Here is a 17,043-nt window from a genome sequence, read left to right as displayed (position 1 = left end):
TGAATTAAGTCTTGCAAGTCTTAAATTAAGCAATGTTTTTATCGTTAATTTGGTATGAAATTACAACTAAAGATAGAAAATGTAACAGTTTGTCGGTTTACTAAAAAGTTAAAATAGGCATGTGCCCTTGTCAATCTTCATTTTACGATATTAAATATCTTTGACACGGTTTTTTTTAGTCGATTTGGTTAAACAATACGTTTTTTTTTTATTAAGTTATTGAATCAACATTTTAAGAATGCAGCGTGTCTCTTTATTGGGAGCATTAACGGTGTTAAAATACTATACTATTATTATAAATGCGAAAGTAACTCTATCCACCAACTGTCTGTCTGTGTAACTGTGTGCTTACCTCAACCGATTGGTAGAGAGTAGTTTAAGTCTCGGATAAGGAACATGTGTACATACTATAGGTTATTTTTTAAACGCGTATGTAAAGCCGTAGGCTAATAATTTATATTTATTTTAGTACGTACCAAACCACTTACCTGTATCTAATATACGACGACAAGTTGACAACAGTACCATTATGTCATCTACCTTCTTAAAATAAAGTTAAAATATAAAACTAATTACAACCTTTCCACCACCGGGAGACCACTTATCGGGCATCCTCAGCTTAGATATCTCCTGTTGTGGCCACGACTATTTGGAAGATCGATAGGACGCATAAGGCAACCACCTTTTGGACTGACAGATCTCTAGGCCAACATGGCCTTGAACTTTTGGGTCAAAATAAATTAACACGGTAACCGAGGCTACTGTTAAGGAATTGCCCGGGTAAGGAGGCTAACCTCGATGCCCGTAACTCATCCTGACCTAGGCCAGGCAGGAAGACCCCACTGTTATAACCTTTCCTCATTTTAGTCCACGTCTCACTCTAAATTCATCACAATAAATAAACACAATTTTTAGTTACGCTTAACAAATATTGTAATTAACAATTTACGCGATCGGACGTAAAACTAATCTAACATACGATAAAGTTACTTCGTATTTAAGTTCGAATTATTATTTGTAGCATTTGATTACGTTTGAAATGTTTTGTTTCGCGTACATAACTAAATCATTTATCTAAATAATTACATAATCACGCGTGATAATAATATAAACAATTTATTGTATGAATAATGACAACTGATACAGATATAAAAGTTAAATAATCTTTGTGATTCAGTAATACAAACACGAACCATTAAAACAATGGTATGAATAACATTTGTTTTAGCAACTATTGTATTTTCACAGCTGTACGGTCACTTTTATATGTGACCGTTATAATTAAGTATAATATTATAGAGACACATCTTCATATTTGTTGAACAAATAATATTATTTTCAATTGTCTCATCGTGCTAAATATACACACTACACATATACAATATAATATAGCGTTATAATATTTGTTTATGATTCTATAACTTGTTAATCAAAATTAGTTAATTAACAATTCGATTCGATAATCACTTAATTCAAAATCGTTGATCTAACTTTTATTTATATTTATAATTATTATTATTGTAACAGTATTAAAACACTATCAGGAACCGAGGCCTAAATTATCTTATTTAATGGTTTCTTTATTTTAAAATTTTAATTAGCTGTATTTTAGTGAGTTCATAATGACTGCATAAAAATAATCAGTCCTCACATGTGTTTTACCTAATAATACAATTCATAACTATTGTTAAAATGTTTAACTTCCGGAGTAATACATCTTGTATGCATAAGCGTACTTATATTGTCATATGAAATCATTATGATAAAATCTTATCGCATATGGACTCTTTTCTATAAACAAAAAAATACAGCAAACTCAACACGGAACGAAACGTAATCAAATCAAGTGATAGGTCAAATATTTAGTTGCGTTCAAAATACGATAACGTTGATACCTACCTAAATGTTAGAGTAGAGAAGCCCTTAACAAAGAAGTCGTAATATGTATAATATTGATAAGATAATCAAAGATTGCAATCAATTGATAAGAAATAAGTTCATGTTCAGGGCCAGGGTCGAGTTTTAGCCCCGTTATGAACTTTGCATGCAATAAACTGTCACCGTCTATATTCGTATTTGTCAAGCAAGTCTGAAGTCACAACTCAGTCACAAGTGTCAGACTTGAGACTCAGTCGGTCACTGGACGGCTTATTATTTGAACGTGTGTAGACGTTTCCTGTAAGCTTACAAGCAATTTAAACGAAATCGAGTTTATTCAATTACAAAATAATCGTATAGCACACTGGACTATGAATGAAACGATGGTTATGTGCGAACTGACGTCGCAAGTCAGAGCCGGTTAAGTTTTTTTTTATTTATAAAAGATTATTCCTAACAAGTGAACAGCGCGCGCGAGTGTTGTGACTTTTCGCATTGTTTAGTGTTTTGGAACTCGATATAATTAAGTGAAGAGTTATTGCAAAAATGAAGGACGTGATCAAAAAAGAAGAAACTTCCGACGATGAATCAGGATTGGGGTATCAGAACACGTTGGTGAGTTTTAAGAATAGCGATACTTTCTATTTTCTAGAAAATTACCACAAACACGCCACTATGTTGTACCGTCTCTTTCTTATGACACCGCCTTCGCTTAAAAATAACATAAACATTTTATTATAACTATGAAATTTACACAATTATGTTTTAATTGCAATTATAAATATGGATACTTACTTAAAAATTAATCTATCAAAATGTTTTTAAATATTTTTATGCATATCAAATATTACACAGCAATGCGTTTAATTCTTAATAAATAAAAAATATATAATATGTAATTTAAAAAAAATCGATTGAAATAATTAATTATATATTTAAAAATAAAGTACATAGATAAATAGCAAATATTAACATTGTGTTGCAACAAGCAATTGAAATACCTTGGTGACACAAATAATTAAATAAATAAACATCAATGATTGCAAAACAAAAATTAGTATTAGTTTATTGATACTATAATTTAATAACATTTCTGAACTATAATGTTCTGAATTTAAAATGGGCATACATATCTTTTTAATGAAAGGAACGTCACTTTTTATTCAGATACTTAATACATTTTTATTTTATCATTTATATTTTTTTATAATCAGTAGTCATTGTTTGAATGTGGTGTTAATTTAAAATAGTATTTTATCCTTGTTAAATTACATTGACACCATTTACCTTTGTTTTTTTTTTTTAAATTCTATTTAAGATGTTATTGCCTTGGAATTCACAATTAATTTGTTCATGTGAAATTCTATTAACTGTAGTAAAATATTAGAATCTGCCCGTATATGTCTTACAGCTTGGTATATACGAAGAAAAATTTATAGAGTTAATACACCACACAGCTTCTCTGCCGCTTTGTGGATCTATCAACCGTAGTACCAATTAAACTGATTCGAAGATTAAAAATGCATCAGCATTCATTACGATCTAGGAGATAAATAATTTATGGATAAAATATATGTTCTATTGTCAATTTAAGATTATTCTTGTTATATTAAAATTCAAATTTGTCGCTTTACATTAAGAAAATATATTTCATTTATAATGTAAGAAAAACATCCGTTTTGACGATGGGGATGATAGTATACAGAAGGTATTTGTGATGTTTTAAGACAAAATATTGACAATTGATTATTAATACTACTTTATAAAGCAATTGCCATCAGATTTGTTTTACAAAAGTTAATATATCTTTTTAATACCAATATAGAACAGTAATTATTCTTTTAATGTGTGATTTTATACGGATAAGTATGAGTGTGTGCATAATGACAATTTCAGGTAGCAGTATTATTATGATTACATAGAAATATGCCACTTCAAAATAATTATATTATAAATGTTTTCAACATGACAATAACATTGATCTATTACATTATTACATATATATCATTTTTAAATTGAATCGATTACCTTAATTGAAAACTAACATCCACTTTATTATTAAGAAGATATAACAAACAATACATGTATGTGTTGATAACTTTAAAGACATATTTGATTTAAAAAATAATAAATATATATTTTCACACCTTTATATTATTTAGTTACATATACAAGTTTATTTCATTTTAAATATAATCATAATTACTTACCAAAACATAAAATTAATTTAAAAATGTGTTTACAAAGAAACAATTAAAATATTTGTTTTTTCTTTATTAATGCCAAATAATCTAAGCTGTTAATTCTACTTAATCTGTGTTATCATAATCCGGTGACTGTTTAAAACTGTCACCTACCACTAAATATCTAGACTAATTAGGTTTTAAACTCATTTGTTTGTTTTCATGTCTAGCTGGATTAGTGGATGCCCTAGTTCTTAGAAAATAGAAGTAGGTTTGACTATTATAGGCGCGTGGATTCGTCTTCAGATATTTTTTTTTTTTGTTAATTTTTTCGTCAGTTATATTACCCTGATCCAAATAGGTAGGTATGTTAACTATGATAAAAGGTGTTACTGAAAACAAAGAGTCATTTAAATATATTATTATTAAACTTTCGCCATCCTGATTTCTTATTTTCAGTAAAACATTGCATAACACTTTAATTTTGAATTTTTCAAAATCTTTTTAAATTTTCGGAGATATTGTTAAATGTTCTCGTTTTCTCTTTATTTTATTTCAATTCGGAATGTTTCTGACTTCTAAGCTATATATCCACCTATGTAAAAAAGTGGGGGGGCACCAAAAATTATATTAGTTTTTTTTTCTTTTGTATGCATAGCACAGATGCACTCAAATGTGATCACCAGATTTAATATTATTAATTTATGATTGTATGTAACATACCTTAATCACTAAATAGTAACAGGGTTCACACTGTACGGTTACTAAATACAAAATTACGTAAACCATGCGCGCGCAACGTGTAATGCACTTCGTACTGAATTCTCAACTAAGAAAATAAAATTTTGAAGATGAAATGAAAAACAATTCAGAAATTGTTGTTATTTATAATGAGATTTTAACAAGTATGTATGATATGTACCATACTTTTAATGCAGGTACAATTAAAAAAATTTGATAAATGTTTTTTGCGTGTTGGATTAAGTAAGGTATTTTGTTTCAAGGAGTATTTACGAGGGGTTTGTTATTTAATATTATTCTGGAGGGTTTTCAAATATGACCGTTCATGAGTTATTGTATAACTGATCATCAAAATACAAATCAAAAGTTTCTATTAGTTTCGATTGGGTGATCGGTAATTACATTTTAAGTCTATTCCACAGTAGCACAAAAGCCAAATAAACAAATTATTGGTCGAGCCGTTTTTCACGTCGAATTTTGAAACAAAAGAAGTTGTTATCGGAACTTTGGAAGTAAAACGAAAGTTTATATAACTATGCGCCACCAACCTTGGGAACTATGCCCCTTGTGCCTGTGATTACACTGGCTCACTCACCCTTCTAACCGGAACACAACAATACAGAGTCCTGTTATTTGGCGGTAGAATATTTGATGAGTGGGTGGAACCTACCCAGACGGGCTTGCACAATGCCCTACCACTAAGCCTACCCTACCAATATAGTTGAACTATTATAAAATCGCATGGCATGCCTAAATCTAAGGTTTATTAATTATCTTTATCCGTTCTTTGATTGGTATATATTATACAAGGGCAATACTAAACTATCATAAGATTATTAGACAAAAGCCAGATAAGAGAAAAACGAATACAAATTCTCATTAGTGCGAAACGACGTCTTTGTTGATATGTCAATTAATAAATAATCATATAAGTGACAGCTCACAGCACTATTGAATAATCAAGCCATCGCAGATGTGTCCGTGGACTTTGTAATTTTTCTGTTTTGATTGACTTAATTTTTTTATGCGTCTGCCTGTTTTTATTTTCAGATAGCGTTACAATACAAATCAATTTAAAAAATAAAAAAATTATTAGTACAATTCAACATGACAATTCGAAAGTGCTTTTATGAGCCTACTTAAAAAAAGAACATTTTGATTTTGACATAGATCACAATGAGATTCATTCACTTAAATAACCTTTGCTTACTATAATAAAATGTTAACTTAAACTACCTAAAAACAACGACAATAAACTCGGTAGGTAACCTATTCTGTTAATCAAATTACATATTATATGTACGAAGTATACAATTATATGTATATTGCTATGTCATTCCCTGTAATCGTGATCGAATATGATGTATTCATCATTCGCCGAGTATATTTTTTATATCATATATCATAATAAATGTCGCACACTTTAACACGAGACCAGCTCAAGTAGCGGTGTCCTATCATCAAATTACAGTAAAATTAACAATAATTTGTAATCCTTCAAAATTTAATTGACACTGTAATCTCGACCGTACCGTTCAATTTACATCGTGTCTTTTTCCATCGCACGTTACATTGGCGTAATATGTCTGTGCCCACGGCCAAATAAAATCCACAAAAAAAAAAGAATTTAATTGTAGCCTATTCCAATCGAAGTAGGAATAAAGGTAAACAAACCTTAGATTTACGTATTTCTTGCGATTTGCTAATAACTCGTCTGTTATGATTTAACTTTATTTATAATAAAAAAAACTATTACACTTAACTACTTATATCTACTTTAATTTTAGTCCCGAAATTCCGATAACAATTTCGTCGACATTCAAAATGCCATTTTTTCGCAAATCCATAGTGAATATCATAGATTAGTCAAGCTCTCGACCAATCATATGGCATCAATTAGCTATCAAATGTTGTTTTTTTGGCCCTTTTCCTGTTATGGTTGGAATAGAATATATGTATTTACATAGTTAAACTAGTACAATCGAAGAAGCAGTAATAATAAATAAATCTTTTTAATTGGTTTCACACATGTGATTTCGTAATAACGCCTGTGTTGCCTGCCTTGTTAAATTATTGGTTAACAATAATAATTATTATTTTTTAGGCATCGCCTTTTGCTCACCTATTGTATGTTCGTTCTTAAGTCTTCAAGCAACCGTCGATAACAATTGTACAGAGTCTCGGCTTATTGATAAAGCAACGCATAGACGTCATTTTTTTATATGTGTTGTTTGTATAACTGTCAAAAAATGTTGTCGCGTCATTAATGTCATTTGTCTTGTTTGCTAACTAATCATTTTCACTCCGACTACGTCGGCATATTAAACATTATCAGAAAATATGCAAATAAAAATAGGAGCAGTAGCTTCTGCGTGTAACCGGTAAAAACAAAACTTTACAAACAAATCTTTGATTATTATTATTATTATACTAAGAACACGCACGCTAGTAAAGTAGCATAACTTTTATCGAGCGTCAGGCGTAGGTATTACGCACAAGACGATAAAGTTAGCTCGTTTCTTTTAGTTCTTATCTAGATATACAAATAATCTAAGATTACTATGATTCAAAGCAAGCTCCAATAAATAATAAATACGTAAGCTAATATCTTCAAATCATATTTAATTAATTATCTTTACAACTGAATAATCACGGGCTTTATATTATTGTAGTAAAAATTATCTTTTTATTCGATTTTATATCGAATATTTTTTGTATACTATGCAATATTTATTATACAATACGCGAACATTACATATTTGTTGTAAATGTTTATGGAGTGTAGACTGTTTGTATCGTAAATGGAGGGAAATTAAACTTATAAATCGTTTAAATATTTCAAACACAATGTCATTATTAACTAAAGTAGTCCTTCAGATTTCTTATATCTACCAAAAACATTGGAGAGGAAACCCACCTAAATGCCACCTGATGATAAGTGGTCACCACCACCCAACACAATAGTGCTGATAGAAATGTTAACCATTCTTTACATTGCCATTGCGCCACCAACCTTGGGAACTAAGATGTTATGTTCCTTGTGCCTGTAGTTACACTGGCTCACTCAACTTTCAAGTTTGATTTGAGTTTGAGTTTGATTATATACTAATGGCACGTTATTCTAATGTATATGATAGTATACAAAAAGGGAATTCGAAAGTTGTTTTATTACCTCTAATTATAAATACGCAATAATTAAATACTCGCGGTTCGTTCAGTGAACCTACTTATGAAAGGAACCCGCCTGATTTATTGCTTACCTAACGACTAATCTTAGACAAATCTAAGACCTCAAGAACTCGTTTATAAGGAAACTGAATAGGTCCAGGAAATTATAATTTTACACTTATGTTTGCTCATGTTTTAAAATCATAAAAATGATTGGCTTAAAAAAATAATAATGTCTTGAAATATTGCGGTCATAGCAGTCATTCGCGGGAGAATCTTTCCAGCTGCTTGGGGTATATTATAGTGCAGTCCTCTTTCTTTGCCCTTATGGAAAGTTCGACATCACTGGAAAAGTTCAGACGCCAATTGCTTCGCATGCTTTCCAAGGCAGTATAACTATTGCCAATTTCTAGAATCCAAACTGCTACCGAAGATATCTCAAGAGAAAAAATAACAATTAATGTTTAATGGCTCGTCCAGGGTTTCCTATAATACAATACCTCTGAATCTGCGAGCTGATAAGCTAGATACTAGACCACCCACTTTAAACAGATCGGTAGGAACTTAATCAGTTCAATAATGTGCAAAATTTCTAGTGAAATTAACAGCTTAGTCAAGTTAATTTACTGGTCCAGCTAAAAAAATTATAACCATAATTTTTTTGGCAACGACTAAATTTCTTCGTTTGGTAGCTATTGCCGAGCTTTAGTGTTACCAATAAAATATTGGCAATAAGAACCATGCTAGTCGTTTATCCAAGTCTTCCATATGGATCACGATCAAATTTCGACCACAGTGCGAACGTTAGTATACCTAAATATACCAGCTTATTTTGTTAAATAAACCCTTTCTAAGGTATAATTCCACTGTCATCGATGCTATGACATCATTATAAATCGAATATAGCTAACGGTAGACGTAGAGTTATGTCTATACGTTTGCCGATTTAATATTCTGTTATTGTTTTTTTATTACATCTGAATGTATAATTAAAGGCTATTTACATAAATTAAATATCGATGGCGATAAGCGTTAATTATTAATGACGATTGCAACGGGATAGTTGGAAAGACTTCCAGCGACGTTTTATTCGAAACAGCATCCTGGCCTCTGTTATCTCTATTGCCACAAGCTTAACGCTAAAATTAAATGGATATATTTTTTGTAAAGAGTAATGTTAAAGCCTTTATCGCATAAATCCTCTAAATATACATATATAAGTATGATATGGGCGCAGACTCAACGGAAATAAATAATCTGATAATAATCCGTCACAAGTAATTAAAAACAAATAAACACCTGACTTTTCGTAAAATAAAACTAATACCAATTGGTCTATGGCTATGTGGTCTTTTGACTAATGATAGTCTAGACTATCGATAGTGGTTTCAAGCAGACCAATATATATATTTAATCCCATTCAAAATGTCGGCAACAATTCAAAGACACATTGTAATTTTTGAAAATAGTACATTGTAATATTTACGAATACGTTTTGCCAAAAAGGAAATTGGACGTCATGGAATGTTATAGTTGAAAATCGAAGTACATTCCATTATTCTTAAAAGTCATGTCATGTTCAATATGGGGTCAAAAACTTCAATAAAAATCGTCGCATTGCAATAATAACCATAATCCTTACACTTATCACAAAGAATTTTTACATCGCACAAATCGTTAGGCACATGACCGGCTTATCTTATAAAGTGTTATGATATAAGTCAATGTGATAGTGTCTTTGATAAGATAAGATTCAGATAATCCGTTGAAAGTCAATGTCGTGTGCCTTGAAGATCGTTCACTTCCTACTGTTTGAAAATAATGTTCAACCATAATTATGGATAGTTTTCTTCAGAAGAATATTGGTTTGATATCTTTTTTTTTATGTAATAGGCAAGTGTACTGGCAAATTGGCCACCTGATGGTAAGTAGTCACCACCACCCATCAACATATACTGTAAATATTAACCCTATCTCAAATCACACCAATACGGCAACATCCTTGGGAGCTAAGATGTTATGCTCACGGAACAAAACAATACATTGCTGTTTAGCGGTAGAATATCTGATGAGTGACTGGTACCTACCCTACCTAGATAGGCTTGCACAAATGCCTATCAAGTAAATGGTTCAAACCCTCTCTGACGTATCGCTAATTTGTCACAGCAACTTCACTGTCGCAATTTCAGATACTTTTTTTTATAAAACGTCATGAAACGCCATCATGTAAGGTTATATGAAACTACCCGTTCTGCGCGATTTTACCTTCTTTTAACCTTACGTAGTATGTTTACTAATTATGAATGCAAATGTAACTCTGTATGTTAATCTGTCTGTCTTTCTCTTTGTTTTTTACGGTCAAACCAAATTTGATCAAATTAGGTATGAAGCAAGTTTGAACTTCAAGGAACATTTGGACAACGACAAGGGCATTTGCCTAATACCTGAAAACCATAATCTGTTGTGTAATCACAGGCACAAGGGACATAAATACATAACATAATCTTAATGTTGTCTTAGATTTTCGCGATTATTACACATTGAAATAAAACTAGTTTTTAACGGATTTAATCGCGTATATTAATTATTTTAACATCCCGACGTTTCGAGCACTTTGCAGTGTTCGTGGTCACGGGCAGACTGACTGACTGAGTCGAGATGGCCCAGTGGTTAGAACGCGTGCATCTTAACCGATGATTTCGGGTTCAAACCCAGACAGGCACCACTGAAATTTCATGTGCTTAATTTGTGTTTATAATTCATCTCGTGCTCGGCGGTGAAGGAAAACATCGTGAGGAAACCTGCATGTGTCTAATTTCAACGAAATTCAGCCACATGTGTATTCCGCCAACCCGCATTGGAGCAGCGTGGTGGAATATGCTCCAAACCTTCTCCTCAAAGGAGAGGAGGCCTTTATCCCAGCAGTGGGACATTTACGGGCTGCTTATGCTAAAAAAAAAATGTAATGCTTTGTGTATGGGCGATGGTGACCACTTACCATCAGGTGGCCCATATGCTTGTCCGCCAACCAATGCAATAAAAAAAAAACCTACCTCTAAAACTCACGGAAAAATATTTTGTTAGGTATTCAGATTAGCTCGTACAAACAAACTCTTCAACCTTATAAAACACTTAGTCAAATATTTTTACGTTACTAAATATCTCAATTCAATATCAATTGATTGATTGGTTCACGAAGTAGACTTAGGTTTTTGATTGATTAATCCTTGGTTTAAATTATCAAATGTTTTCGTCATGATTCTCAATTAGGTCGAAATAATAAAAAAATGACCTAAAGGGGAATCTACAACAAATACTATACATCTATCAACCTACTTATACTCAAAATCAGAACGTGACGTGCTATAGAAAACTAGATTAATTTATACTTTTGTCTTATCTATAACCAGAACAGAAAAAGAAAATAATTTAGTAATAAATAAAGTATCAAAATGATCTATTATTATCTATTTGAAAATATATTTTTTTTTTGCTAACGTTACACGCAGTTATATCTTTCTAAAAATTTGCTATTTTCCTGTTCCAATTCCAATAATAATAATTATATAATTTGCATATATATGAAAAATAGAACAATATGTAAATTATTAACTTATGCCAACCGTACTAAGCAAATTATTATTATAATGCATTTCGTTTCTTTTAGATCTGCTGCGTCGTATCAAGTGAAAAATATTCTATATTTAAATGCTCATTTAACGTAACGTAGTTTAAAGTAAGCACTTAAATCGGCCAATAATATAATCCGAGCCAATCATATATTTTTTTAAATGGAAGCCGATTTATTTCCTTCTCTCTTACACTCGTTTGCACTTATGGCCGAACGGTTAGAAAAACAAGTATACGAATACTGAAGTTTGAATATGGAAATACATACTTTCATAAATATATAGGTATACATGTATATTTATTATAATAAAGAAAGTAAATATACATTTAAAACAAAGAGTTGACTTGCATAAGAATAATTTATATTGAAGGCTTAATATTAAATATTTAATTAAATAAACATTACATTGTATTGTAATTATTTTATTTCATTAAATCGCATAACCCGACTTAACATCTGCATAACAAGCACCAATTTATATAACTAATTAGTATTCATTCAATATTATTTATAAAGTAAGTTTACGAGAACAATATTTTTAATATCTTATCAACTTTACGAATTTAAACTGTTGTGTATGTATTTACACTTACAGTTTTTTTCTACCAACCTCATGTCATCCTTCATAAATAGGAAAATATATATAAATAATATTAGTATTAGTTGTAGTCAGTGGCGTAGCTAGGTGGGTAAGGGCCCCGGTGCAAAGAAAAAGAATCGGGCCCTCGCCCCCTCTTTAAAGTATATTGGCGTTCAAAATTATAGATAGTAATAAAAATGGGATACAGGATACAGTGAGTTGAATATATCATTAGTAAGTTAAATCCATAGTTCATCTCTATTCAAAGCTCTTTTCATAGCTTAGGTTAGAGGGCCCCCAGAGCTCAGGGGCCCTGGTGCACTGCACCACCTGGCCCTACGATAGCTACGCCACTGGTTGTAGTATTAGTATTGATGTATATTCGTAGGTGAGCCTATCGAAGACCGGCCGCGAACAAATTTTAGGTTAATTGTTGGTCATTCCTTAGTGAAGACGATAATCATGGCTGCCGTTTTCTTATGATGAAATCGAAATATCTAACCAAGTAATTGTCATTTTACATGAAGTTTATCAAAAAGACCTGTTAACAAAAGTTAGTGATACTTTAACTGCACTTAAATATATTCATAATATATAAGTAGATTGATAAGATACAATGATATTTGTGTATGTTGGCGTAAAATCAACAAATACTTATTCGGTTTTATCATCTATATAAGCTGGTATGCAACTTTATGCCTCATTTGTTAATGTGTTTTTTTAGCATGGCTTTATTGATTTTATAAATGATTATATCGGGTAATCGAAACATATATGATTTACATTTTGCATAATTTCATAGATTAAATATCACATATAAATCATAAAAATATATATTATATCTACGCCGCAACCATTTTTCCTTAAAAGTCTAAGGGGTAAGTACCGTACGAATAAAATTAACATCAATATCAGATACAGTTTTTTCTGCATTCCTCGAGATAAAATATTCAGCTTGTAGAGGTTTTCCCGTAGCAAAAATTTTATCTTCAAATATATTCATTCGTTGCAATGAAATTAGTTTAAGGGCGTGGCAATATGACAGACACAATGTGGGTAAATACATATCATACGTATTTTTAAAAAAAAATAGTTTGTATTTTTTTTTGCTGTCTTACTCTTTTGATAGTATCGTCGACTCACTCGCACTAAATACTAATGGACGCTGATAAATTTAATGTGGAGGGGCGCGCCGTCGTGAGTGAATAGACATTTCTATACCGTACTATGTGTTTCTTCGTTATTTACTAACGTCATATCTGCTTGTTATAATAATACTTATTAACATATCTTAATATTTAAAACGATTTTCATAAATAAACATTGGAACATTAAACTGACGAATGTTGAGGTCTAGTATGGACTTGACTATACTGATATGGGTCGCCTGACGAGGCTGACCATGAAACTCCCATAGTATTTCCATAAAAACCGAGTGTATTTATATAACTTATTTACATGTATTGGCATGATGACTGATGGCACCACTACCAATAGACATTTGCACTCTAATTCCTTGCATCGCCATTATGACCCTAACCTTGGAAACTACAATGTTATGTATCTTGTGCCTAACACTGGCTCAAAGTTAAATACCACAATCCATACAATCTAGACGAGCATGCAAAGGCCCTCCCCTCTCCCTCCAATATGATATACCATGCCTTATTATATATAATACCATATAAAGAGAGTACAAAGGAAGATCGAGTGATTCAACATCGTATAGAATATCCAGCATTGAACTCAATTAATTGTTCTATTTTAAGATCTGAGTACACGCAAAATGTCTAAATATAAACCGCTACTATAGCTTTCTTGATTCATGAAACATGACACTAAAATCGTAAGAATAATTGTAGGGATTAGAACCATAATGGTATAAGTGACAAAACAAAAATATTTCGATTTGTCAATTATTCCGTATAAGATCTGTTGCCTCGGTTATATTTTCCCTCTAAAATAATAAAATAAATGTAAATTTTTGCTCAATTGTTAATAGTTGGAAAGAAACTGTCAAAGTAATTGACATACGTGTTACGAGTACCATCGATCGTCGATACACCAAAATCATTTGACAACTACTTGCAATATCGTTTACAAGCACGAAAACAGTGCTGAATATCAAACCTTTAAAATATTAATGTTCTGCAATCAAAGTTTACAATAGCAATAAAATAATAATATATATATTTTTTAATTATTTATGCTTTTAAATATATTCTTAATTTAAGCAATTAAAATTTATGAATTTTGTTATTAATTCTCTCAAACTGATTTAGTCTTGTGTTTGAACCATTTTTTATTTAATTTAGCGTGTAACGATAGGGCTTACATATAGGCTGACTATAAAAGCCTCTTAAAAATACTAAAATAAAAAAAATACCAATAAATCAAAGACAAAACGAATGGCGAGGATGGAATTTTCTTTTGTTATCATTGATAGGAGTCTTATCATTTCCAACGAGTTTTTGCGATGGAAATTATGTTTATTTAATTTGTCTCAAGTCTTATAATTTGTCTGGCTAAATATTTTTACAATACAAATGACTTTAGTCATTGTCATTAAGATTGGTCCAAAAGTCGAACAAGGCTATCTAAGCTGCTTTGCGCCATTAAAAAGTACCAATACCCGATTTCCCAAAATACTTTCTTAAAGTCCTATATTAATAAACAAAAAATAGCCTTCCCTCAAAGGAGAAAGAACTTTTAACGTTTGTAATTAAAGCTGTGTATTGATTGACAAACGATCAGGACGTGGCATTCTATAGTCTTTTCCAACACAGGGATTGACGTGAAACTATTGATCGAGAGCTTGAATAAAATCTATGATAATAATTATGGATTTGCGAAAAAGATGTGTGTTCGAAGTCGACACAGCTGTTATCGGAACTGTGAAATGGATATAAGTAGTTAAATGGAACAGAATAATATTTTATATTATTTATTTATAAAGTTGTATTCATCAAGAACTGTTAACATTGTGCAATATAGCTGAGCCATTACCAGATTGCATGGAATCTGCGGATTGTTTGTCTACATTTTTTCTTGGATTCGAATTGGCTATATAGGTGCACAATATAAAAAGTGTAAGTGATGCTAGCTGAGTAATATTTCAATAATAATTCTTCAATATACGTATAGCTAAGATGAGTGTTTAGAACGCGTCCATCTTAATCGCTGATTGCAGATTCAAAACCCAGGAAAGCACCACTGAAATATCAGGGCCTTAATTTTTATTTATCTTGCTCGGCGGTGAAGGAAAGTAGCGTCAGGAAACAGGATACTGTAAGTGCTTAGTATCAATTTAAAAAAATCTGCCACATGTGTATCCACCAATAGCGCAACTGCGCAGCAGCAGTGTGGTGGAATAAGCTCCAAATACTTCTCCTAAAAAGGGAGAGGGCTGTTACTCTTTAATATACAAAACGATGGTATTTGCTTAGTACAAATGAATGCAAGGATGAAATGGATGTAACGAAAAGCTATTACAAAAGTCATGTCTTTTAAGATGTTAATTTACCGTCAAGTGTTTTGTTTTATTTATTTATTTATATGCTCTTTATTGCACACCAATATAGACAAAAATAATAGGAGTACAACAAAAACAAAGAAAAGAAAAATGTACAATAGGCGGCCTTATCGCTAAAACAGCGATCTCTTCCAGGCAACCTTTGGTAGAGGAGAGAGATAGGATGGTAGGGGTGTACAAAGTGTTTTGTTCGTTATTGATGTACTTATAAAAATAATTGGTTTTGAGATTGCCAATTAACGTTTCGAATAATTGGAGTTTTCTGAATTTTCGAAAATTTTGCAAATTCAACTTTGCCGAGCAAGTTAAGTATGCAACCTATTCCAAAAATAAATTTCCTTATCTTCTCTTTATTCTTCTACCGAATTCTATTGATATAAGCAATACATACGAATGTATTTTCGCAAACCGGGTTATTCATACATCCTTGGCACATGAAGTGGAATACGAGTCCATTTAATTAAGAAGCACTAAGTCAAATTTCACTATCGCTCCTTATCTCAAGTGTTTGTGCCACGGTAGCTTATCACGGAGTGTTTTATACTTTGATTATTAATCATACAGCCGAAACATGTGCAACTATATACTAGATTTTTTGAATATATTTTAATGTACTTTTGTTTGTCAAAATCAGGATAAACTTTATTGAATTATCCTCTTTCATGTACTTTTGAATTGTCAATTTAATTTATAACGATTCGATGTATATTCTTCCAAGTAAAGAAGTAAAAAAAATTTCAGTACATAGGTACTGAACAAGGTAGGGTTGAAGCTCGTCTAGGAAACAATTCCCTAATGTTATATATTTAAACATAAATAGTATATAGTACTGACTTCGTTACTAAAATTTCTTATTAACTCCCCTTAAAGTGGTACGTAGGAATAGATTATAAACCCGTTCAAGAATTTAATCTCGATTGTTTTTCCCAGTTATAAATAATAGATAAATTAAATAAGTACATTAAGACATCAAATAAACCTATGTCCGTGTTTTTTTATCAAACGTATCTAACATTTCTTTGATACCAATGGCATACGATTGATTGTTTTTCTAGTTTTATCAGCATTTATTGGCAATGTTCAACTTCGACAGCTCAATGGTATATAACGTCATCGTAATAATTATATCATAACGTATTAGGCTGAGAGCCGAGATGGCCCAGTGGTTAGAACGCGTGCATATTAACCGATGATTTCGGGTTCAAACCCAGGCAGGCACCACTGAATTTTCATGTGCTTAATTTGTGTTTATAATCCATCTCGTGCTCGGCGGTGAAGGAAAACATCTTAAGAAAACATGCATGTGTCTAATTTCAACGAAATTCTGCCA

At 31.3% G+C, this 17,043-nt stretch overlaps 1 protein-coding gene across 1 annotated transcript in view; it reads left to right on the top strand.

Annotated features, from left to right (window-relative positions):
- The first annotated feature begins 2,128 nt into the window (after positions 1 to 2,128).
- LOC125073759 (chloride channel protein 2) overlaps positions 2,129 to 17,043 on the top strand; it is a 72,453-nt gene continuing 57,538 nt past the window's right edge. The window contains exon 1 of the mRNA XM_047684790.1: positions 2,129 to 2,493. Coding sequence (XP_047540746.1) covers positions 2,425 to 2,493 — 69 coding nt within the window. The 5' untranslated portion in view covers positions 2,129 to 2,424. The remainder of the gene's footprint in view (positions 2,494 to 17,043) is intronic.

Source organism: Vanessa atalanta, chromosome 25 (assembly GCF_905147765.1).
Source record: "Vanessa atalanta chromosome 25, ilVanAtal1.2, whole genome shotgun sequence".
NCBI classification, from domain to species: Eukaryota; Metazoa; Arthropoda; class Insecta; order Lepidoptera; family Nymphalidae; genus Vanessa; species Vanessa atalanta.
This window is presented reverse-complemented; position numbering and strand designations above follow the sequence as displayed.